Below are 27,330 nucleotides of genomic sequence, written 5' to 3'. Positions count from 1 at the left end.
TGGCACCAACTAGAAAACCTTTTCCATTTGCTAATATACAATTTTCTAGTAGCAGGCTTTCTCGTCTCCATTAGTACCTGCTGCACATTCTCAGTAAACGGGTAACTAAAAGGATTCAAGACCCTATCATCTAGGCAGTCAGTAAGCTGACTGGTGTCGAGTCTATCAAACAGCCTCAATTTCTTGTGTGAGTAGATCCAGTCTGTGAGGAAGATTGTGGTAAATGCCCCTGGCCACTTCCAAAAGGGAGAACCACGGTAACCTGGTTCAGAAAGCAGTCACCATAACAACCTCACCAAATCTTCAGAATAAAAGAGTGGAAAAGCATACAGCAACATTCCTGTCCAAGGAAGAGAAAAGACATTAGTCTTCCAGGCCTTCTTGCATGGAGTCCTGGAACAGACTCTTACCAGTTGTTGAAAGGAGACCAAGAGGTCTACTTAAGCAACTCACCACAGATGGATGAAATCTTGGAAGACCCCTTGATCTAGTTTCTATTTCTGAGTGTCTCCTCTGGTCTTGCTCAGCTTGTCTGCCACATAATTTTGCTCTGACAGAATGAAGGATGACTGTAGAGCAAGACTATGGTGTGAAGCTATATCCTAAGCTAACATGGCTAGTCTGCAAAGGGGGACAACCTGGTTCTCCCTTACTTGTTGATGTACCACATGACTGTGGTACTGTAACAACTTGAAGAGGTCCCAGGGATCAAAGATAGTTCAAACAACTGAGTGCCTTGATCAGTTCATAAAATGGAATGCCTTGACCAGAGCAAACACCTCCTTTTCATTTATGTGCCCGTGTCTGCCCTTGGTGTCATATACTCCCTGCAACTTTATCCCTTCTGAAACGGCTACCCAAGCAAAGTCTAAGGTGTCTGTGGTGACTGCTTTGAAGCAGGGGGTGGGGGGGTGGTCGAGAAGAGAAGACCAGAACTTAAGGATATCTGTTGTCTCCACCAAATGATTTCTCTTCTGACAAACCCCAGCACTGTGCTTTGAAAGGATAAAGGGTGTTGATGCTGGGACCAAAGATATTTCAGATACCACTCAATGTATCTTTGTCATGTGGAGTCTTGCCAGAAGTACCATGAGGTATTCCTTCGCAGTGACCAATGTATGCGTGGAAACAAGGAAATGGCTCTAGATATTAATCTATTTTTCCTGTGGAGGAAAAGCTCTTTACACTAAGGTGTCTAGTTGACATCCAGGGAGCACAGTCCTGTGTGAAGGAGTAAAAAAAAGATTTTTTCAATGTTCTCTTGGAATCCCAGCTTGTGTAAGAGATTTCTCACCCAACAGAGAGATTCCTGACATTTTCAAACACTCTGTAAAGATAAACAAGTCATCTAAATATGTAAAACTGTGACTATCCTGTAGCATGTAATGAGCTATGATTGGAACTAGGCACTGTGCGAACACTCTTGGTGCAGTGGAGATTCCAAAAAGAGTAGGACAGTGAACTGATAAGGATTTTTCTGTCTGGATCACATCAAGAAATGACTGAAGTCTAGACAAATAGGGTTGCGATATGCATCTTTAAGTCTACTGTTACCAGGAAACTTGGAAGAGAAAAAAGTGCAACAGGTTATGAAGTGACACCATTTTGAATTTGGGCACCATCACAGACAGGTTTAGGAAAGAAAGACCTAGGCAATTTCTTCCTTTGGCACTAGGATCATCCTTGAATAAAAAAAATCATTCCTCACCTGGGAAGAAGAACTGGTTCTATCACTCCTTAGTACAGCATGTGATGAAGAACAGGAGGAAAAAAATGTCTGACCTAGAGGACGAGAAATGACAAACCTGGAAAGGAGGAATTTCCACCCACTGCCATCTGTAATTTTGATAAATGATTTTCAAAACCCATTTATCTGAAACAATCTATTGTCAAAGAGAAAAATGGAGATTCAGACTTTCCGGAAGAAAAAAAGAGGCAAGGATGAGAGGGGCTAACAATGTCTCTTGAAAAGTCATTCAGACTTGGACTCTTAATGTTTTTTTTTGGAGGTTAGAGACTTCTTTTTGGAATCCTCTTACCGTTTCTTCTTAAACATCCGTTTACCAGATTTTTACAAAAACCATTTACTCTATTTTTTCCAAAACTGGATAAGGAGATAGAAAATCTCTTGGACAATTTGGAAAAGGAGGGCTTAAAATTCCTAGAGATTACCTGGATCACCACAATTTGGAAAAGGAGGGCTTAAAAATCCTAGAGAATCCTAGAGATTACCTGGATCGCCTTTCATCACACTGTTTGATCACCTCTGCGGCAAAGAGCCAAACACTAACTCTCTGTCCAGGAGAGAATTGAAAATATCTTTTAAACTTCACCTGGGAGGTTCTGAGTACGCAACCATTCAAAACAGTACTAGAGGCCATAGGCATGAAAAAGGCATCAACAGAGTCATACACAGACTGCAAACAATAAATAGTGACAAGTGTAGAAGAAAAAACTAAATTATTTAAAGCAGATGTTTCCTTACAAAAAGGAACTGCAGATATAACATTCCTCATACTTTCACAATTTGCCAGAATAAATTTAAACATACGAGCCTGACAATTCAAAATTCTGAAAAATCAAAGTTGCAGAAGTATATATTTTTACCCGTACTTATCACTAATCTTTCCATCCTTATCAGAAAGGATGGAATTTACTAAGCTCTTAGAAGCAGTGGGATCAACTAAGGCTAATGCTGTTGGGCAGGTTTGGGAATAGTGTATACAAATTTAAAAGACTGGGGAGGTTTATATATATATCCTACCTGCCTTTTTTATGGTCAGCTGACTGACTAACAGGGGAAATTGCAGGCAGTAACACACACACACTGATGCAGACAGAAGAGGAGAAATGGAAGTAGGTTCTGGAAAAACCTTTCATAACAAATCAATAGTATTTTCTGAGGGGCTGAAAAAACCCACTGAAAAAACACTAGCACATTCTAGCAATAGTGTCAGAGAAAAGAAAAAAAACCACGGGGAGGAAAATCTGAAGGGAAAAAAAATGCAACCATCCCTGCATCTTCCTGTTCAGATTCTGAGTTGTGAATCTTTTCGGGGGGGTCCCTCCTTCAATTACCAGAAAATACTTTACAAAAAGGACAAATAGCGTGAATTAAACTCAGAGTCAGATCCACTAAATGACTCCCATAAAAAAAAAAAAAAACTGAGGAGTAGATAAATACTTGTTTTTCATTTCTTTTTGACAGGAAAAACAAGACAAACTGTGTTAATAATGGCAGCAGCTGCTTACCCAGTGATGGGCACAGCATTTTTTTACACAACAGGGAAACCTTCCCTGTTCCCTCTCCCAGGACTGACAAAAGTGGCTCTCCAAAGCCCACTGAGGGGACCCCCAACAGGTGCAGAGGACATGGCTAACCCCCTGTCCATAGCAGTCGTAGATGCTACACCAAAGGGATCTGGGGTAAAAGACAAGTGGTATGAGGTAAAACAGATGGCTACAGCAGAGTCGCCCACCTGCACTGAGGCAAACTGCTGCCTTGATGTTGTAGCAATGACTGCTTATTTGACTTTTTCTTTTCATGGCTGGAAGAAGGATCAACTGTGGAACTGGTAGTCTGTTCCATGGTCAAGCCAAAAATGGTGCCTCTTTCACTCGGAACACAAGTAGCAATTGCTGATAGAAAAAAAGTGAAAAGCACTGTAAAAACACCATGCTAACCCAACAAAAAATAAACAACTTCACCACAGAAAAAAACTGTTCTTAGCTACTTCATGCTACTTTTTAATGAACATAAAGAAATGAATGCTCACTTAAAGTACATTACACTTTCAAGACAGTCCTTTACAGCACAATACTACTAGCTTTAGAATCCTCTTCAGGAAAGTTAAAATAATAATAAAACATCAACAAAATTAAAAAAATGAAGTCCCCATCCCCCCAAAAACAGAACTTATCTGGCAAGCAAAGCAACACAAGCGGACTGTTGATACCTGAAAGCCTCAGAGGAGCGTACTCTTCTGCGGCAGTAAAGCTCTGAAGAACTTTGCACCAAAACTTGTCTTTTAGTCAGCTGACCTTAAGCTATGTGAAGTTTGGGCATATGGAAGGTACCCTGAAGCTTTGGAAGCTTGACAACTGATATCAGTTACACCCTGCCAGGGATTTATCTAAGGCTACTGCAGCAGTGACCAATATGAAGAACATACAGTGGCTGACTGTGCATTTGCCTCCTAAGAGAGTCAGCTAATGCTTAAGGCAACATGCTTTGGTAGCCGTTAAGTCTCATGGCCCACTACAGTATGGCAAATATGACTTTTGACTCATATAGCTGCTACTTCACATAACTGAAGACTTTGTCTAGTAATACAGCGAGTGGCAAATAAATAAAGCAAAAACAATAAAAAATAAATGAATAAAGTAATAGCAAGTAGCTGCAGAAAGGTAAATTTGGAAAAATTATAAAATAAATGAATAAAAACAAGTAGCAATAGAATGGTAATGGGTAAAACCTCTCTCTCTACATATATCTCTCTATATATGGGGTCTACTTCAAATGTGAAGGAAACCCACATTATTGAGAAAGGTTTGCCAAATCTGTATAACAGCGAAATCCTAAAAACAATGAATCACAGAATATTGTAAAAAAAATGCACCAGATTCTCTCTCACCAATTTAATCTACAGATCTCATTATAAAAAAATAAACTACCACCTTCCGGTAAGCTACATATTCAAAGAAATCACCCTATACTGCTATCACAACATCCCACTACTAACTCTTCCCATAATTCCACACTACAGAAGCATTACAGTAAATGCACTATAATTGATTTGTTATAGTTTTTGCAGGGGGGGGGGGCAAGCCACCCCTGTACCCTCCCATAAGGAAGGCTCTTCCCCTCACTCCCCGCAAATTAAATATACCAACTTCAAGTTCGCACTACCTTGTGGAAAAGGGCTTTTGTACATCTATTTTGCTACTGCTGCAACTGACTACACATCACTAACTGCTTTTCGATTTTCTGTAATTTCATTCTTTTATATTTTTGCTGTAATGTACTTTTGGCAAACTCATCTTAATAATGTGGGTTTTGATGGAACGAGCTTTCCCTCATCTGAAGTAGACCCACACATACACGTGTGTGTGTGTATATATATATATATATATATATATATATATATATATATATATATATATATATATATATATATATACATACACATATATATATATATATATATATATATATATATATATATATATATATATATATATATATATATATACACACACATACATACATACATACACACACACACACATATATATATATGTGTAGAACAAATGCTCAACTAGCATATGTCCGAATCACAAAACATTGTACACACATACACGAAAGCGCTTAACATCGAAAAGCACTTCCGTATATGTGCAGTTCAAAAACAAAAATATACGTTTCTGCAATGGTGCTTTGCCCCCTGCACCTCCCACACCCCCCATACTTTATTATTCTCACTCCAATATCACACTACAGTGGGGAAAAGGGAATTTTCCCATCCCCACACTGTAGTCCGATATACGAAACAGGCACACATACATGGAAGAGCTTTCGCGTATGTGTGTTCGATGTTTTGTGATTCGGACATATGCTAGTTGAGCATGTGTCCGGATCCACATATGCTAGATTACCTGGACTTGTCTCAATGGTACAACAAATTTTTATACAGCAGATGTGTTCAGAGCACCATCCTTAAGGCAATGGGTTCATAGATGATCCAGAAAAGTTTTGAGAAGCATAGCCCAGTTTCCCAACTGTCCCAGAAAACTTTCTGGCAAAGTAAATTGCTCATAAACTTTAGGCAAAACGGAAGCGGAGGGAATCACTGGGCTAGAGGAAGCAGTTTGTTACATCATTCATTGCACTAACTGCCAGACATAATGCTGCCGAACTTCAGAATGTGTGCTCATCTTAAACCTCTTATTCACAAAGAGAGCTCAAAACAAGGCAAAGATGGTGAGCACCAAGCAAATCAGCCTTAACAAACAGACTCTGAAAGAAACACAAGGCTGGGGTAATTGTTTCTCAAGAAACTTGTCCTGCATTGGACAAAGCAATTTTCATTAAAATCAATTAAAAATACAACAACAATAACAACAACCCTAGAGTAACAAATCCAATGTCTATTAAACCTATGCAGTTACTGAAAATCTTAGCACTCCGTCTCACAGTAGTCCAAGCCACAGGAGCAGGTCAAGTTGTGGATTAACACTGCTTTGATGACTTGAGTTTATTTAGGTTTATTGAGGAGTGAGGGACTGAATCCAGAGTTGTTTATACAATCCTGTCTTGGTTTGTTATTTATTGATCTTTACTGTTAAAAAAAGAGGTACGACCGCGAGCAACAGGGACAGTGAAGAAATTCCAGCTTTTGTCTGACTTTCAAGAACTTGTATGGTTAGAGCAAAGAGCAACAACTTTACTGTACTCACTTCAGTACTTAGTTGTATACAGTCTGTGTGATTTTTCTCATAGAAGCTGATTTAAGTTCTCTCTGAATTGTGGTAACGGATTTTAATTGTTCTTTTCTAATTCTTTATTCATTTGAAGCTGAATATACACACTTCAAAAGACGCTGCTTTACGTAACACACAAACATCTTACTGTTCCCTGTAATCTATCTGAAAGCCTTCAGGTTACAGAAAAAGGCAGCATGTTTCCAGAAGAGAAGGTAAAAAAAGAGAAAGTGAAAAGGAAGAAATCTAAATTGAAAGTGGAAGGACCAAGGAACATCACTGTAAGAAAAAAAAAAAAAAAAAAACAGGACAAAATAGACGCTGATAACTGTGGAAGTACAAAGCCAGCTGGATGAGAATTGTATGCTTGCAAATGTAATACGCAATGAAAACAGTGGGATTAATAAGACTAATGGTGATGAAGACCATTCCTTTTTAACAACCGACAAAGCAGATATTACTGAATTAGAAGTTGAAGATTCTTAAAATCTGGTCAGAAAATATATTTGTGTAACTGGAGATACAGTTATTTGAGGAACTGAAACATAACATTTGTAGATAAGATGATGAACATCGAATACTGTTATACTTGCCAGGAGCAAAATAGAGGATGTGAAACAAGCCTAACAATGCCTTAATGTAAGGAAGTACAGATCTGTTTTTATTCATGTTGGTTCAAATGATACCATATGCAAGGACTCTCTCACTATTAGTAGGGAACTTACACCCCTCTTAGACAATACAGCTTTACTGGTTTTAGGATGTATTTTTTTACAAATCACATATAGCAAGGAGAGTCAGGTCAATGTGAATGAAAAGATTTTTGGGAACATACCTACATAAAAAAATGTCCTGTTTAAAAAAAATAGAAATGTGTAGAGCGTTCAAGTCTAATTTTGGGCACGTGTTCAGACAGGATGGCATTCATGTCAAGATCAGGGGGGAAAATATTTTGTAACATATTTTGCAATATTTGACAAACCGAAGGTAGGATTTTTGCCAGGTCAAAATTTTAACTGTCCAGACGGCAACATTTGATGCATCCCTGATGCCAATGCTAGGAGCATCAATTGCTTCAGATTGTGAAAAAAAAAAAAAAAAAAAACTACCAGGGAAAGAACACACTAGACATTGTTTGTATTCCTAAATAAATTCCTGTTGCCTCATATCAAGGTTTTACCACAGTCGATGTGCAGTGATCATAGTTTTATAAAAGTTTGCTGCTAGATAATTCTGCCAAACAGAACTGTAAACAAATACACAGAAGATTAACACAGATTATATGGGAGGAAAACGGTCGCTATGTAATTCTAACTGGAGGGATGCATTCAGTGGAAAAACTGCAGAAGGAATGTTGAAAGTTTTTAAAGAGAAATTCCGAATGCTACACAAAAAAAAAAAAGTTTCAAGATCTAGGCACACAATGTCAGGGGAATATACTTCCGTAAGAACAAGGTAGCTGATTAAGGTGAAAGACAAAAAATATATAAGAAATGGAAAAGACGGAGAACTGCATCTTTGAAAACTGAAATATACAAATTAGACAAACTGAAACATACAAATTAGACAAACAAATTAACCGTAGTGTAAGACAAGATGAAGAAAAATTTGAAGAAAATTTATACAACGAAATTGAGCATAACAGGAAACCATTCTATAGATACACAAGATGCATATCTTTACTCCAACAAATTGATAAACTGTGTGTAGATTCTAAAATGTATTCTCAGACAACAGATTTAAAACTTAAAAAATCTTATGGAAAACAGTTTGGCTCCACAAAGAGGATGATAAGTTGTTCTAGTGATATCCAGGTTACCACAGATAATGGAATAAGAACAGATCATAATTAAAAAGAACTATGCAAACTGGATCCAAACAAAGCACTTGGAGGACACAGGGTTAGGCTTAGTAATAAGGAACTGATAACACTACAGCAAGAACTGACAGTACCAGAAGCATATTGGCATCAAGGAGGAATGGAAATCAAACCACAAGTGGATAAAAAACAAGGCAGCATCTGAATGTACAAAAAAAAAAAAAAAAAAAACAAAACAAAAGGAAGAATTTAAGGTGTAGGACCAGATGAGATGGTAAGAAATGTGGAAAATTCATAAATATAGTTGCAATTATAGAAAACTTCTGGAAAAAAAACTTAATCAGAAACGAACGCAAGAATGGTTAAGGAGAGGGGAATTCAAACCAAGAGATGAAAGGTTAATATTGGCGGAACAAGGTAGTGAGCTACATATACGTTGGTTTACAAAGTCCATTGAATATGTGGGAGAAACAGACAAATAAAGGTGTTGTACAACAGAATTGGAAACAGTTGCACACCTGGTTGCTGGCTGCAACATAATAATGGCAGAAGGACTGTATACTGAAAGGCATAATAATGTGGTGAGACTGTTGCACTGGGGATTTTGCAAACATTATGGTATTGAAGTAGCTGAAAAACACTGGAAACATGAGCCACAAACCATCATAGAAAATGATGAAGTCTACATCACATGGGATCATCCATTACAAACAGTTAAAAAGATAGATGCTTGGAAACTGGATATAGTGGTCCAAGAAAAGAAGACAAAAGTAGCTTTGATCACTGAAATTGCCACACCCAGTGACTACAGTGTCCTGCGTTGAGAGACACAAAGTCATAAAATATTAGGATTTGCGAGCAGAAACAGCAATGTGGAAGAAAGATACCCAGACAGTTCCAATAGTAGTATATGCTACCAATAGATGTAACTCCATACGAATTGCAGAAGGGAGTCATTACTGGGAACACTGCGGGTTCTGCGGAGAGCACCTTTAACTGACATCAGAGTGAAACAACACTAATTTCATGAACTTTAATTGTACTTTGACTTAGGAATGGGGTCCATTCCCGTCATGGTATTAGAAACCTAAAAGATTTGGAGAAAGTAAAAAGGGAGATACTATTATATCTGTTATTAACTAGGTCAGATAAATATGAGAAGATTCCTCAAGATTGGAGACATGCACTTATTGAACCTATCTTCAAGGAAAAGGGGAGGATGACAAACCCAGAGTCATATAAACCCTTAAGTTTACTTTCATGTTGTAGAAAAATAATGGATATGGTAATATTGGGCAAGTTATTGTCAAAATTGGAATGGCTGGGACTTGAAACTGTGTAACATCATTCATATTTTGAAACTAGATCTATTACCATCTACATAACATGATGTTCAATAATCCACTAACAGCTTTAAAAGAAAAAAAATTGTGTTGTGATGTAATTTACATAGATTTAACTTCGGCATAAGACAGGGTCATACACAACACTGATCAATAAATTAGAACTAGATATTATTTTACTCAATAACACGGATAGCTGCATGGCTTACAAACAGGACATGGTAAGTATATAGCAACTCGGCATATGAAATTCTCGGTTACAGTCAGGGTGTCTCACAGGGCCCTGTCCTTGGCCCTTACTTGTCTAAAATTGTATCTTTCAGACCCATCTTTTTAATCTGAGGTGTTCTATAGTCTGTATACAGATGACCTGAAATTGGGTAAACTGATTACGTGTTATAGACATCAAATGTATGCAAAAGAACTTTCTGAACTTGTACAGAGTCTCATAGATATTTAAGAGGAGATCTTTTTCAGGTATATAGAGCATTTAGAAACAAACTACCTCTGGGAAGGTTTGAATAACAAGCTAGAATAACAATTGCCCGCTCCCACCTCCTATCTACCCTTCTCTGTGTCTCCCCTCTATTCTCCCACCCGAATAAAACCAATCTTAAAAAAACTGTCTTTATGCTACAACCAAATCGCCAGATTTGCTACTAGCTCACCCTACCGTACCCACCACTGCCAGAACCTGAAACTCCTGGGCTGGTTGGAACTACCCCACCTCCTACAGCTCAAAGTCACCCATAAAATCCTCCACCAACCGGACACTACCCCAGCCCTAAGAAACATAATCTGCCCCTACGGTAATAATCACCCACTATGCTCATCCACCAAACTCCTAGTACTTACAATCAAATCCAACCATGCTGCAGGCGACTCCCTCTTCACCAACTTTGTCGGTAAAAAATGGAACTCACTACCTACTGACATTACCATAGAGTCTTCTCCAACCATATTTAAACATAAACTTAAAAGTCACCTCAAGTCACACTGGATATGCCCCTGTACCAACCCTAAGACCCCACACTTCCCTCCAACACACACTGCTCAGCCATTCCCCCTCATTTAAACAATGAGATCCTTTATGACTGCAACTCTAAGTATTGTTATCTTCAACCACTATTTTCAATTGAAAAGTATGCCTCTGGCCTCACAGAAGAATGCATGCACTATGTCTATAATCAACCTGTATTGTAACCACAATTTAGTGGATTGTCTATTTTGTTACACCTATAACTTTATATCTCTATGTACTAGGTCTACAATCTTCTTCTATGTAACCTCTATTAGTTGATCATCTATTTGTAATGTCTATTTTCTTAATCTGAATTTTAACTTTGGAGCTTTTCTCCCCGTGACTCTGCTGAAAATGGACACGTATCCAGCCGGACCATCCCGGTTAACAAATGTAAAATAAAATAAAAAAATAAATTCTTTACTACTTTTTGACAACACCAAACAACTTATGTGGAAGATCCTAGAAGAATAAGAAGTATACCAATTGGTTATCTGACAGAGCACCTGATGCATGGACCAAATTACACTAAAGCAAGCACTAGTTTAGATATTTTTAAGAACAGCTGGACACCTATTATGGGAACAACTATTTTGGTATACTGGCAGGCTAGAAAGGCATCAATTCTCGTGCTTGAAATATCTGTATGTATGTATGATGTACGTGGACATATGTAGACCTCATTCAGATTCTGTCAGGACTAACAACATAAGCTACATTTGACGTTTACAGGCGTACTTCTGACCAGCCTCGTATGCAAAGCCATATGTAACTAATCAATCAGGACATAGGAAGTCTCCAAACAATGGACCCATCTCAGTTTGGACTTACCAAGGGCAGGTCCTGCTTACTAAACCTGGTGGAATGTTTTGAAAAGGTCCCCAAAGCGATGGATGAAGGCAAGACGGTACATACCATACACTTCGACCTTGCCAAAGCTTTTGACAGAATTCCCCCTCAAGAATAGTAGAAAACCTAACATAAACTAGGTATAAACCCCTATGTTACTCAAAATTGCCAACTGGTTCACAGATGGGATGCAAGTAATCAAAATAGGGAGAGTCATCTCCCGAACAGACCAGTCGCCATGGAGTCCCCCAGGGTTCTGTGCTTGAACCTCTCTTGTTTGGCACTTTTTTAAAACAAGAAACATCTTCATTAAATCATCATGTATGACATAGGCAAGCCTACAGTTATATAAATGAAAATAACTACACTGACACAATCTTAGTTGAAAACATTATACATTACAAACCATGCCGACACAAGTGTAGCTGAAAATATACATTTTTTATATATATCCAGTCACTGTCAGTGAACCATTACATAGCTCATTCAAATCCTGCCTTCTTTTAAACTTTGTTCCTCCTCTGCATGCACTGATACCACACTTGCCATTTATTTCTATCCAATTTGCTCCTACCCTTTTCTACAGATCCCAATTCCAGATGTTTTATCTCTTTATCATAATTGGACTCTAAGGCCTTACTATATCTAGGCAATTCCGATTCTGTATCATAGCTTAAACAAACAAAAGGTTTCCACACCAATTTGCACATCCATCATATTTGACAGAGCAGTCTGCAGGGAATCTAAAGTCTGCCACTCATTACACTCGCAGATGTTTCCCAGTTACCTCTTTCATCCACATCACACCTCCAACATTTGATATCTACCTGAGGAAAAATCCTTTGGAGTCTATTCTGGGTATAAAAATACCCATGTGAACACTTCCAAGCAGAGATCCTAAACCTTCCACGCCCTATTTCTTGCTCTTTGCCTTCCATATCATGGATTGATATCAGAGTACAGGCAATCATTAAACCTGCACCCCTAATGAGTTCTTGGTGTCTTCTCATTCTATTACCTTTCCCTCTTTAGTTATTTGCTCCCAATACCTTGATTCCTTTTCCAGTTCTCTCCAATAAATTCCAGCCCCCTCTTGCCAGTTTTCTGTATTCCTAACTGCAGTCAGACCTATTGGCAGAATCTCCTCTCCATCCCGTGTTGGCTTAGTTCTATTCTGTACGACTACCATTATTCTCCGTAAAGGTCTGCATCCAAAATCCCAGTCTCTCCTTCTTTCTTAAGCTTCCCCCGTTTTATCATTTCTTTCCACTCTGAATTATAGTTTTCTGTTTGTGCTATGTATAGGAGCCTTAACTCTGTTGCTCTGAAATACCCCTTCAAATCAGGCAATCCCAATCCACCCTGTTTTAGTGGAAGAATAAGATTATCCCACATGACTCTGGTCTTCCTTTCCCAGACAAAATCCTTCAGCTCTTTATTAAAACTGCTATCCACAACTTCTCCTCGGGTTGATAAACATATGCCTGAGCTGTGTACAAGACTAAATGGACTAAAAACATTTTAACTGCTTGTATTTTTCTATAGCTATCCATATAACAGAGCTTCCATTTTGTCAGTTTTTGTATCATCTTTTGTTTAGTCTCTTCCCACATATCATTAGCTGCCACACCGGAAATCATTTTTAATCCCTACCCCAAAACACTTCATTTTATCATGTCCACATTATTATGGACATTATGTACCCACATACAAATTTTTTCAGCAATTTACTGCTATTGCTTTTGTTTTAGCTTCATTAACTTTGCATCCCAGAAAGATAGGAAACTCTCTCAATGTTCCACAGCACTGTAATGTCCCTTTCAGGCTTTGTCAGGTATTAAATAATGTCACCTGAAAACGGAGCCAGCTTTTCTTGCCTACCACAACAATTATTTCCTTGAATTTCTGAGTCCCTTTTTTTTAATTTATTTTTTTTTGCTAAAGGATCTAAATATAATGCAAACAAAGGGGAGAGAAGGCACCCCTGCCTGGTTCCTCTACCCATTAAATGTTTTGCCTCTAATTCCTCATATATCCTTCTAATCAACCGTATCATTTTATCATGGAATGCAAATGCTTCCATTGCTCTGCTCAAAGTCCCAGCTTACTCTGCCAAATGCTTTCTCTGCATCAAGACCCACCAACACCAGTGGTATTTTCTAACATTCGGTTTCCCTCTGGATCATCAGTATTCTGTTAATGTTGTCAAAGGTTTGCCTCCCCTTCACAAAATCACACTGATCCATATCAATTTTGCCATTCTTTTAGCCATTATAAACACTCTATGGTTTATTACCGAAGAGGGCCTGTATGAAGTTGGATCCGATGGATCTTTACCCTCTATGTATTACAGCTACCACCACTTTCTTCCAGGATGTTGGTACTTCTCCTCCTCTTAAAATACATCACCATTTTTATCTCATCTACTCCTATCCTGTTTGTTCCTCTTCTTGATTTCCATATTACTCTGCTTTATACTGACTTTCATAGAATTTCTAAAAGATTTGTAATACTTTTAGTTTCCCCTTGTTATCTTCTTGTTATAGGCTCCCTAAGCTTGCTGACTGCCTTATCTACAGTTTGTTGCCCGAGTCGTTGTGCTAAAAGTTTTTGTGCTCTACAGTTATCAAATAGTTGCTTAACAGCAGTCTTTCTAAAGTCATGCATATTATCAAGGTAATCCCTTATTTTCCGTTTAGCATTCTGCAGTTGCTCCTCTTCCTATGTGTAAGATTTCCCCTATTTTGCAATACATTAACTGTCAGGCCCCCTAAATAATTTCTGTTAATTATTAACCTTATCTCCCTTTCTTTTATTTCTACCCTATTTTAAAATCCCACTTTAAGTTTAACCCACTTCTTAGAAATTTCTTCTGAAAATATAGCTATCTTCTCTAATAACTCCTGAATAATTTCTACTACCCCTTCATTAAATTCCTTTCTTTTCAACAAATAGGTGAGAAAGTGCCAGTGTCTCATTTTTATTTCCTTACATTGTGTTTTTATTTTAGTTATCAGCCCATGATCTGAAACATTTATTGAGCAAATAAAACCTTCAATTAAATGCAAATGTTCCTGTGAAATGTATATTCTGTCTAGCCTAGCCCAGGTTTTGTACCTTGGGGAACAATATGTAAATTCACTTTGAACTCTGAGTACTGAATTCACATCTTCCACATCAAATACCAATTCATAAATTTCCTTAAAAATCTACCCTCCTTTGTTATATTTGCCCTTCTAGGCCCCCCAGACACATCTTCACTATTGCAAATCAAATTCCAATTCCCACCTATAAGTAATATTCCTTGATGAAAGCTGATTATTTCTCCCAGAGTTTTCTTAAGCTCCATTACAGCACTTTTTGGTGGAATATAAAAACATGCCATTGTAACAGTCCCTCAGCATTACAACTCTACCATTTTTATCCTCTTCTATTACTGAAGCTCCTCTTGCAATTAATATAAGTACTCCTGTCTTCCTTTGCCCCAGATATCCCTCTGAGTAACCAACCTGAAGACCTTTCCTTATCAAATTCACATATTCGGTTCTTTCCAAGTGTGTCTCCTGTAGCATAGCTATTTGTACTCTACATTTTTAATAGAATTTACTACTCTTTTGTATTTATCTGTGAGAACATTTATGTTTAAAGTCATTATAAAAAGCATAATCTTTATAAAAACCATTATAATCTCGAGAAATTATTCCCACCTATGATGTACAACAGCTTTTTGTTACATACATGTGCTGTTTGGCAGGTTAATCTTATACAGTTGTTTCTTGTCACCTCCATTTGAACCTGTGTCACATGTTACAGAACTTTGTTTTATTGAACACCCTCAAACAAAAATACACACACACACACACACACACACACACACACACACAACCTCTGAAACATATTAACTTAATGCACAAAACTATGTACATCTTCAAATATTGAAGTATTACCTTCCTAATAGAAGAAAATGTTCCAAACTGACAGCCGTGGTGGTGGTGCTGCGGTAGCATTGTCACCTCACAGCAAGACGTTGTGCCATTCAATTCTTAGCTAGAGCGTCTTCTGTGTGGAGACCTGCGTGAATGGGCGTACCTTCGTTGAAGGTTGTGCGTCAGGGCTGGCAAACTCGACACGTAAAAAATCTACTACCAATCATTAGCGGACCGGAGTTCTGCTGTGGTGACCTCTAACTGGGAAAAGCCAAAAAACACAAACAAACAAGTTCCAAACTGACAGCCACACACACACACACACACACACACACACACACACACACACCTAAAAGAAAGGTTATCCATGCTAAGACGCATGGTATAGCCTGTGGTTCTATTAAGTGCTTTCTGGTTTTCTCTCACCTTTATAGCTCTCTCAGCTAGTAAAAATACTTGAATGTGTCAGCCATTTCTTTTTATCAGATTGTCTACTAGAGACATGAGAACCAGCCACAAACCGGTTTACTAGAAAAAAAAAGCCCTATAATATTCTCTCATTTACCTGCTTTCTCTAAAAGTTTGTCGATAGATTAAGTTAATGGCCTTAACACAGTCATTCCCCTATGCAAGAATGAAGGGAAAAAAAACACTAATTTTTATTTTGTCAAGCTCTTTTAACAAGGTTTGTTTACACTGTAGTGCCTACATTTCTTAAAACTGAACAAGGAGAAGGAGAAAAGGAATAAATAAAACATAGGAGTACTTTTTTACTTTAGTATCCCATTTACACTTAAAAATAACCGAAAAAATCTCTAGCATGCAAAGAAAATAATGCACCATTTAAATAGTACTATTAAGAAAAATAAATTTCACTTACGGTTAGCTTTCCCATTTTTTCTCTCCTCTCCTGAGCATTTTTCTGAACATTAAGAACATGAAATAGGGTATAAACTTGTAGGGGACTCTAAAGCATAACAAAGTTCAATATTTCCAGATTTTCTTGTTCTGTCAGGTTTCATAAATACAACTATTGCTTTGTAATCCCACATTTGTCAGTTTCCAAGTTATTGATTTTATTCTCCAAATGTTAATGACACGAAATACGGTATATGCTTTAGAGTTCCCTACAAGTCCAAGAAAGTCCAATATTTCCAGATTTTCTTGTTCTAGTCCTGCTCATCTTCTTCTAACAGACCCTGTCTCTGCTTCATTTCCAACATACTCTTGATTCTTCTAGTCAACTCGTGCCCCCCCTCAGGCATTTTCCATTGAATCACTGGAAAAGGTTTCACTGGCATAGTCTTTCTGTGGCCTTTATTACCAGAAGAACAAGCAGCTTCTTCCGTTTCACAGCTCACTTTTTGTTTCACAAACTTTTGATTTTTTTCTTTAGCATGTACTTCATTAAAAAATTAATTTGCTCCTCAGGGGAAAATATTTTAAAGACAGCTGGGTACAGCAGTTTGAATCTCAAGCCTGCTTCTTGACATTCCCTGATTAATGGGATACATTTATTCCTCTAATGTCCGGAGTACAATGAGTAGTCATTTTCCACAAACACTCTGCTGTCTGTCACTTTTAGTATTTTGTTCTTTTGCTACAGTTTTGTCAGAATCAGCTCCTTCTGCTGCATCTTTACTATTAAAGGTTTAGGTTGTTTTCTCATAGCCAGGTTTGGGGCATACAGACAATGTGCCCTTTCAATTAATAGTTCCTGTTGTGGAATACTAGTCTGGTTGCTTATTGGTGCTTTCATAAAATTAATACAGTCTGGTCTTTCCAGCTTCCTCGGTACAGCAGGAAATCTCAGGTTTTCCCTACGTGCTCTGTCCTCTAACTCTATTTTTTTTTAAATCTCTTTTTGTGCAGTCTCATATTCAGCCAGCTTTTTCTTCATTTTGACCTCTGAGTTTTGTAGCTTTATTACCTTTTCTTAGTATCTGTTTAAAGCTTCAGTCGTTTTCCAGTCTTTTATTGTTTGAGTTGATATACTCCATCAGTGTTTCATTTATTTTAGTCAGGTCTGTGTGCAGTTGCCTTGTACTTTCCTCTAGGTTATTGGAAGTCATGTCTGGAGCTTAAACTGCTTTTTGCTGAACAGCTACAGTACTTTTCCCAGTCAGTGTTTTCCTGTCGTCGTTTCTACACGACTTTCCTTCAGGTCCTCTGTATTTCTTTTTTCCTGGCATCCAGGAAGTGCACTTACTAGCCAGTTCCAGAAATTTACCCAGAAATCTAGGTCTACTGGCTTCCTCTGCTAAGTTAATATTTTCACACTGGGAGAGGCAGAATTAAGTTGTTACTCAATTTACAGCCATCTTGGAAGGTCCCTCTTGTTTGGTATTGGCTTTATTTCAGAAAAGCAGATGACTGCAGCCTAGGAGCAGTCATTGAATAACCAAATGATTCAGCCATCCTGAGGGCAGGTTTCAACAAGTAAATGACAGGTGCCAAAATCATGGGTTGTAACTAAATGCCAAAAAATGCATTATTGCATCCTTTGGGAAGTACCTACCCCAAGTGCACTACCACAATGACAATACACCACATGCATTCCCAAATCAAGAACTCTTAGGGGACAGTGACCAGACTTTTGACCAACATGTGTCCATTGCTTTAAGAAAGTTCCTCTGTATTGCACAGCATTTAAAACAAAGGCATGTCTAGATCTAAGGATGCCATTGTCCCCCTTTGCACAGCCCTCATTAGGCCAATCACTGAATATAATGTTCCCTTTGGCATGCATCTTCCCAGACACATGCAACAACTGTAATGCCAACAGAGATGCTTCACTAAATGTTCTAAGCAACATGCCCTACATGAACCAACTCAAAGCCTTGTCACTATACTTTGTATCCTACAGACTATAAAACAGGAGACCTATGCTTGGCATACAAGGTATCCTCTGACCCAGTACCGATGGATCTACTGCACATCAGCAAGTCTGATGTCATCAGAAATACTCAGTCTACGGATCTAAGCTACCTCTGCAACATGGATAGTTTGGGGGACAAGTATATTTCTCAGAGGATACCGCTGCTCTGGAACAGACTTGCCATCTCCATTAAACAAAGCAAATCCCTGTCCATATTCAAGTGCAACTTGTCTCTATGGATGGGAGGCAGACAATTTATCCCAAGACTGCCTCCTGTACTACTTACTGACAGAGGCAGCTCCTAAATGCTTCATCCCATGCATGGGTCCCCTCAAATTATCTATGGTATGATACTACCTACCATGGGACGTACAAGGTCAATCCCTAACCAAACGGGACAGGTTAACTGGAATACAAAAAGGGAAATTGGCTAGTTACAGTCTGAACTGGAAAGGGATGAAGATTATGAAGAACAGGAGAAACTCAAATAAGGAGAGGGAAATTCTGGATGCAGATCCACTATGACAACATCAGCAGTCATACAGAATATATTCATAAAGTAGAAAGTTTTGCAGGAACTAAGCCAACACAAGAATGAAGAAAGCAGATTTTGCTGATAAGGAATGACTGCAATTGGGAGTACAGAGAATACACAAGAAGAGGCTTGAATTTACTGGAGAAAAAAGTGGCAAAAGAACCAAGGTATTGGGAGCAAATAACTAGTGAAGGAAATGTAACAGAATGGGAAGAGGCCACAAAGACAAATTAGAGACTGCCTTCCCTATCAGGGGGCAGGCTTAAGAGTACAAGCCAAGAACAATGGATGGGGAAATGCTCTGGGAGTTTTTAGTTGAATCTAAAACAGAAACTACTGGTAAAAAAGAATAATTAGTACAGCATACAAAATATTGCATGATAACTACAGGAAGCAATCACAGAAGGTTAGAAAAGATTGGGAAGAGAGACTGGATAAACAATTTACAAGGAAACAATGGGAGGACATAGGTACGGCTCCACAATATGCAACAAAGTCTAGAAGATTTAAAATTTTTGCTTGTAAGTGTTTGCATTGCTATTTTAAACCCAAAGTAGACTCCACAAATAATTTTTCCTTGGGTAGATTCAAATGTTGGAGGTGTGATGGAGAAGAAAGAGGTAACTAGGAACATATGTTTTGGGACTATAATGAATTTGCAGACTTTAAAAATTGTGTTTCAGAAATGTTGGGTGAACAAAAGGTTGTAACTACAATAATTATTTTTTGAGCTGGGCTACAGAACTTAACTGCCTAAATGTAGCAAGACCTTGTTAAGTTTAATTCCAATGGCTGCCAAAAAAGCAATTATTAGAAAATGGAAATTACAGGCTACATCAACAGTATCTGAAGTATTGAATATAGTAACAGAGATAAAAGAACTGGAAGTGGGATCTTTGGAAAAGGGCTTAAAATGGCCCACGAGGGCAGCTAGCCTAGAACTGACCTATGAACTCAATACAGGAAGGGGGTCTAAGGTTACTTGGGTGGAATGCATTTGTATGAAACGGCATAATGGCCAAAATAAGATGGCTGAAGTGAAAGTCAAATATGGTACTCTCTTCTACTAACAGTTTCAGACAATGCGTGTCCTCAAGCCCATAAAGGGATGACCGCCTTCCCTGGAGGTGGTAGAAAAAGAAAAACCCTTTGTACGTTTCTGCTTTAAAAAAAAAAAATAAAACAGCCATCTTGTATGTTAGCTGGTACTGCAGTTTCAACCATTTTATCAGCTGGATTTTTTGACTTGAGCAGTTGTGTTGGAAAGTAAGATTATCCAAAGTATGAGTACATGGGAAAAGTCCCAAACCAAATAGATGTACTTCTTTTATCCTTATTATTATCATCATCATCATCATCATCATCATCATCATCATCATCATCATTATTACCATCATCCTCAAAAGGAATCATGCGATTTGTGTTGTGGTTAGTGGTACTGAATTTAAATGAAAAAACTAAAAATCTAGATTAATCATTCAATCTACATGGACAGACTAAAATATCTAGTGTAAGATTTTGTTAGTGGTAACCTTTGCTTACTATTTAGCCTTGTAAAAGACCATAGCTTTTAGACCTTCACCACCTTCATAGAACAATCCATGCAAACACCTGTTCCACAGACCTCAAACTTCTGTAAGACTGACAACAGCAGCTGGCACGAGAGATTTCTACCAAAAGCATCTCACCACCTTTGGAATAGATTCCCTCTGCATATCAAGCTCAATATCTCCCCCGACAACCTTAAAAGGCAATCTCAGTGACTGCACAGGCGGATCACATGAATGATCTTTCTGTCCAGAGGAACTCTTCTACCCTAATCCCAATCCCCATCCTCCAATGTCTGCTAAAAATGGTGGATCCTTTATGGCATGCCACAGCAGAATGATGCAAGTGGAGTGAAATGTTGTCTGGTGTCAGTTAGACTTGCTGCACATAATGAAGTAAAACTTGAACAGCTGAAAGGAGGACTGAGACCTAAACCAAGAATATATAGCTGAAATCCAAGGCTACAGACTACAGGACAACGGTTCGGTTGTAGATACACTCTCAGATGGTGTTCCTAAAGGGACGTAAAACCATGAGATTTATGGAACACTCTGGTTTAATTCTGCAAGCCAAACAGAGCAACAAAGTCTTTAATTTTCCTGAGGATCCTGGCAAAGAAGTCAGCAAAATCCAGTAGAATTTTAGATCCAAGTCAGAGTTGTCACAAAACAGAAACTTTGGACTTGCATTACATTCTGTTTGAACAAGAATGCTATTATTTTACATGTCAACATATTCTATATTTTGTTTGTGAAAACTTTAGTGCAACTGTTACTGCTAGGAAAGGGAACTCTGAACTCACATTAACAGACGTAAGCAGGGATTACAAATCCATACTTTTCCATAGTTCATGAGAAAATGAGATGGAGAAAATGTGTACTTTTCAGATAAGAAAGAAAACTTTGTGTAGTTATCTCCATACCTGAAAAGTTGCATGTGACCACTACAGCACAACATGAACGTACGATGAAGCAAATGTTTTAATGAACATGAACATATCATGGTTATGTTTTACCATAAGCAAAGTTTACTGTAAATTATTATTATCATAGTTTACATTTCAGTTTTACCAGTATCGTTCATAAAAAAAAAAAAAAGTCCTTTTTAGGAAGGTGGTGGTTCATGCCTGGAAAAACTAAACTTCTTCACAGCTGTATGAAAGTCATTCCCAACATATCATTAGTCAAGTGGGTATGATGTACTAACCTGCACCTGAAATTTTAGGACTTCAGTTTTGAAAAAGATACTGCAGGATTTATTTCACACATTTCTTTTCAGATGCAGCAAACCTCCCAAAAATCAATTACTTCATAATTCATATAATGTTCACACAAAACGGGATAAAGAAAGAATTTCCAGATAACCACATTTTTTTCTGCCCACCAGGACACTTGACATGACAAAATGTATGCCAAATGTTTGCAAAGGAAAATTGAGATATGAAGAGAAATAATGAAATTTATCTACATAAATGCCTGTATGACCGTGCAGAATTTTAATGAAATTTTGACTAGTCTAACCCAGACTTTGATGGAAAAAATTAACCCCTAACTTTTGCCTTCATTAAAGTTTGGCTGAAGCTAGTGTATACTTCCTGTAATTGTTAAAAACATACTGCAGTATACAGAAATTAAATGTGCCGGATAAACTAAGATAAAAATGTTGCTTACTGCTGGATAAACTAAGATAAAAATTTTGCTTACTGCAGCAAATGACAGTTTGAAACAAAAATAAGACTTTTATACAGTTCAAAACAAAAGGAATTAAGAATTTTATGTGCAGTTGGTTTTCAGAATGCAGTCTCAGAACACAGTAATATGTGCAAAAAACAGTATGGGAGACAATATTTAAGCACCCAGCAGGAAGAATGGAAATACAATAAAGGAGGCAGTGGCACAACACTGTTTTAAGAAAACAATGAACAATATACAAATTTTGGTTTCTATTTATGAAAAAGCACAGAAAATCTGACTATATACACATGCATATATAGATCTTAACAAAAAAAATCCGTTCATTATAAATAGAACAGAAAAGGAAGAATGCAGTTAAAGAAAAGGTAGAAGTGGTGGAGATATGGGTAGCAGTTGCTAGGTTAGGAAAGCAAAGAGAGACCAGTAAGAAGAGGTTATTAGAATAGATATGCAGTTTGTTTAGAGGAGGAATAATGGTTTGAAAAACTGAATCACAGTTTAGGATAAGAGAGTTAATAAGGTACTAACTCAAGGTAAACAGGAGGTTAAGGTTCTACGCAGCTGGAGATAAAGACAATGAACACTGTTAAACAGATAGCTGGCTGTACTTATTTACTTGGGTATAACATATGGGTTCACTACATATGACCGAAGCCCATTTGACTGAGACCAAATTTGACAGAAAAATAGCACTGGCAGGTATATGCCCCGTTCCCCACTGTAGTGCGACCCTGATGTTAGAATATATTGTAAAGGGGGGGGGCACAGCCCCCCACCTAGTTTGAGGAGATATTTTGTGGTTTGATTTCCTATTGTTTAGTGAAACTGAACTTTATGGGGGGGGGCTGCGACCCCCACATTCCCCCTAACAATATATTCTAACTCCAGGGTCGCACTACAGTGGGGAACGGGGCATATACCTGACAGTGCTGTTTTTCAGTCAAATGAGTTTTCGGTCAAATGAACTTTCGGTCATTTGGTCTAAGTCAAATGGGCTTCAGTCATATAAACTTTCAGTCATATGTACTGAACCCTAACATATACATCCTATTTAAATTAGAAGACAACGATCCTATTCTACCACTCCCTAAAGCTACATTCTGATATTACATTAAAAAAAGTCCCCTCTCACCAACACACACCTGGTGCTACACCACCATGGGTGGAGGAATCAGTCATTACACAGTTCACAGGTATGTTTGCACACCAGTACTATCATAGCCTAGTGTACACCATTTCACCTCACTAAAAAGTTATAGAAGACCTAGCAAGGGAACTAGAAATTGGAGTGAAACGGAAAAAGTGAGCATACAGTCAAAAAAAAAAAAAAAAAAAAAACACTTTATACTAAAAAGATTACTCCATGGAAGATGCACTAATTTAAAAATAGCAGTAACCGTTTTTGACATAATAAGAAGTCACAAATGAGATCAGATGGCATAAAAGATAAATGCATAAACGATATTTCATGCATCATGTTACAGTTTTCATACGCAACCATTCATAATCAAATAAAGTTACAGCTACAGATTTATTTAGTCCACTAACCTGTTGTTGAAAATTCCTACCAAACACATAATAAGCACTCCGATGCTGCAAAAACATGCAATGTTACATTTGTCTGCAGTAACAGATGATGTAATGCACTAGCTTACTGCAAAACTACCCAAGCAGAGCCTACGGATTTCCACAGATGTAAAGCTGAAAAACTGAGCAAGTATTTAATGAGAAAACAAAACCCTACGAGAAACATCTGACGTTAATCCTAGAAAACAATTCAGTGGCAAGCAGTTTGTGGTTAATCAAAAATTTACAGGCAATTTTCCAAAAGTCTTTTTGAGGAGGAAGGTGGCAGAAGAGCTAGATCTTCACAACAAAACTTCCCTATTTTAAAGAAGACGAATTTCTGACAGCAGCACAAAACTAATCTCATATGCAGCAGTAAAACTAACTAAGCAGTAAGGCGCATATCGTTGATGGAATTGTTTACAGTCTTTTTTGCAGTATAACTTAAGGAAACAGTACCTAAACACAAGTTGCTAGAAAACTGGCGTTTATTAAAACATATTAATATCCGCAAATACTGATCTAAGAAATTAAGCACAAAGACAAACGTTCACAGAAATAAATCTTTCTATAATGCGTATAACGAATAAAGACAAAGTGACTAAGTTCACAAGCATTATTTTTCCTATAATTTTTTTAAGCCATTTCGCTTCTACTCTACTTAAAACAGCCAACAAACACATCTGAAAAGTTAATCCATTTCATTACTGTCATATTTGATTTATTTCCTGTTTATTCTGCAAGAAGTGCACTGGTGTCACCGTATTTGGCAAAATAACGTCCTGTTCTAAAAGAAATGACAAAAACTTAACATCCGAATACATCACTTACCTGTGCAAAGTAAAGGTTAAGCAGACATAGGGTGAAGAACTGCAAACAAACTGGAAAACAGTACAGCAACCAATAAGGAAAAGGTTGCAGCTGGTTGGCCTGGACACAATTATTGAAATAAAATGAAAAAAGTGTGGTCCTCAGCGCAGCCCAGAATAGACAAAGAAACAAAAACACAGTCTGATAACTGAACCTCTTATGCTTATAGTGCAAAATCAACCACAGCTGCAAGTAAACGAACAGGAACAGAACCAAATAAAGAATTATATAAACTACTGTTAATCCCAGTTCCACTGACGGTGGAACTGCGGGTCTTAAAGGTTCATCTGTGGTGTCAGTAACAGAAGTAAAAACGTTAACACTGATCAAGTTGTTCGGAAACATACCGCTTTTCAAATATAAATTATTTTTAAACTGCAAAAAAAATGCCGTTAAGGAAAACATAAAAAGAATTCAAACAAAAGCGCACACCCCTCCTCCCACTGCAGTTCTATCTGTGCAAAACAACTCTGCTGGAGAGAATCAGCTGAGCCAGATACAGTAAGCTCCACCTTCACCGAAGTATTTTCTTTCCATTGGGTATGTGACTTCCACCCACTTCAGCGGTCCAATCCATTGGCTGTGATACGCGCCAGTCAATCCAGATCAGCGTTGTTTTCTACTTTGGTATTCAGTATCTTCTGATTGGCGGTGTGATTTAGTAAAGGATTATCAGTATTGGACGGCTTTTAGGTAACCAAAACCTTGATTGGTCACTTTGTGACTCCTTGCTCAGTTTCCTAGACGAATTATGATAGGGTTTTTGTTTCTTATTTTGCAGTATGTGGAATATCTTTTGTTTACTACTGATATATTTATAAGATAAGTCATTTTAAGGTAATTACCTTTTTCATATTTCATTATTGGGGTAAAGTTAAAATAATTGTTGTTAGTTATTGAGATGTGTGCTTGTGCTTAGTGTGTGATTATTTGTTGGTTGGACCACAGCTGCCGCATCAGTGCCAGGGATGCGATGTTATAAAATTCTAGGTCGCTTAGTTAAACGGTAGGTGAACAAGAAAAGTACCAAAGAAGCATAAGAAATCACTGAACGTTAAAGGGGCACATGTTTTCGTATTTTAGATGGATGTATTGCAGGATACTTGTGGGACTGTTTGTTCTTGTTCACGTGTTAGGCTTGCTTCCCGATGTGGTCTATATGTATAGTTTTATTTTAGATCCAACTTCTTACAGCCTCGAAAACTTGTATTTGTAGTTTGAGTATGCACAAGTTCCACTTGATTAGGGGGCAAGGCATCCTGAAGACTAAGTAGTTGCTCAGTAGCTGATAAGGTCGCAAGTAAATGGCCTGCGTTTTGCGTGTTGAAATTTTCATTTTGTAGATAACTGTGAAGTAGTTGTATCTAGATTTATCTATTTTAATTGGAAAAGGCGTGCCCCGAAGGATAAACTAGGATTGGTAAATGCATTTTCTTGAGTTATGTCAAATAGATTATGTATGTATTTGTCAGCAGTTGTTTAACCGGGATGGAACACTGATCTTTGAGAACCGAATCGGGATCTGTCCGACGTGGAAAAATACAGCTACAAGAACTTTATGTTATAAATGGCCGAGTGTTAGTTGTCGGTATTGTGTTTCCGTGGAGAATTATGTTCAGTTCTCTCAGTAGATATAACATTGTACATATATGATCAGATAACCGCCATACCTCTAAACTATTCCTGATTTTTTAACTCGCATTTTAGCTTTGTCCCTCTTAAATTTGGTGAATTTTTGAGAAAAGGCGGTGAATTACACTTAATATAACAATAGTTAGTTACTGACTTATTTTACTTCATAAATTGTGTATCCGTATACATTCTCTTATTCTGTCAATGTCTGGAGTTAATAGTAGTAATAAGTATTCCTAATAATTTCTGGATTTGCCCCGGATTCTGTTGCGGTTTGTGCCTGATTCGTTGAGAGCTCTGTCAGAGGATATGTTTACTGTGTTCACCAAAATGCGTTAATCAGCGTGTGGTAGTTGAGCAGATGTGTAAACACAACATGGTGTAAGCAGGGACGGCAATCCTTATAATATTTGCATATTACAGAATGTAGTACTACTCTTACCTCCAAGTGTACATCATTAGGAGGAACGTTCCTCATTTTGGATCTTAAGTCCTTTTTCCTCGCAGTTCCACGATGAAAGGGTGTGTCACACATTTTGTTAGGAATATTTTAAGTGGTATTCATGTTAAATTGTACTAAATCACAAATTCATTAAAATTAATTTTTTATAAGTATAAAATAGCACATTTTAACCATTCTGGAGCTTACTGGATGACATTGTTAGTAAGTGTTCCACATTTTGCCCATTTGTTTTTGGAGACTGAAAGTTGATAGTTATCTAAGTTATTAGGGGTGCATTCTTTTAAATGTGTATGGAATACATGGCTTATTCTTTTTCTGTTTGTACTACAGAAGTATTTTGACATCCAACATTAACTGCACTCCTCATAATGTTAACACTTAAGAGGCACACCTCAAGACAATAATTAAGTGAATAAAGCTGCATTTTAGTGTTTGTGGCCCCTTTAGAAGACTGTTGCTGCCAAGTCTTTATTTTCAAGTAGTTTTATTTCCTTCCATGTTTACAGATTTAGATTTGGATTTTGTTCAGTCATCCACTAACATTTCCCATTAATTGGTTAATGGCTGCTAAGTTTTTGTTTCATAAAAAAACTTCTGGTTTAAGCACTTGGGCTTCAAGCCAGTTATTTTACATTAAGAAGGTTCGTGGTCTTCACTCTTGTGGGAAGAGAGGCTGGACTCTGCCCTTCTGAGCTGGAAATTTTCG

The 27,330-nt window shown here is 37.6% G+C and overlaps 1 protein-coding gene and 1 long non-coding RNA gene across 2 annotated transcripts in view; one reads left to right on the top strand and one right to left on the bottom strand.

Annotated features, from left to right (window-relative positions):
• GPR137C (G protein-coupled receptor 137C) overlaps nt 1-24,992 on the bottom strand; it is a 761,588-nt gene extending 736,596 nt beyond the window's left edge. Inside the window, exon 1 of the mRNA XM_044074333.1 lies at nt 24,491-24,992. Within this exon, the coding sequence (XP_043930268.1) occupies nt 24,491-24,934 (444 nt within the window). The 5' untranslated portion in view covers nt 24,935-24,992. The remainder of the gene's footprint in view (nt 1-24,490) is intronic.
• Nucleotides 24,993-25,245: 253 nt separating this feature from the next.
• The window catches only part of LOC122804463, a 171,684-nt gene continuing 169,599 nt past the window's right edge, over nt 25,246-27,330 (top strand). Inside the window, exon 1 of the long non-coding RNA XR_006365222.1 lies at nt 25,246-25,366. This is a non-coding gene — a long non-coding RNA (uncharacterized LOC122804463). The remainder of the gene's footprint in view (nt 25,367-27,330) is intronic.

Source organism: Protopterus annectens, chromosome 6.part0 (assembly GCF_019279795.1).
Source record: "Protopterus annectens isolate FY-2018-M chromosome 6.part0, PAN1.0, whole genome shotgun sequence".
NCBI classification, from domain to species: domain Eukaryota; kingdom Metazoa; phylum Chordata; order Ceratodontiformes; family Protopteridae; genus Protopterus; species Protopterus annectens.
Note: the sequence above shows the minus strand (reverse complement) of the source record. Positions and strands in the feature narration are given on the sequence as shown.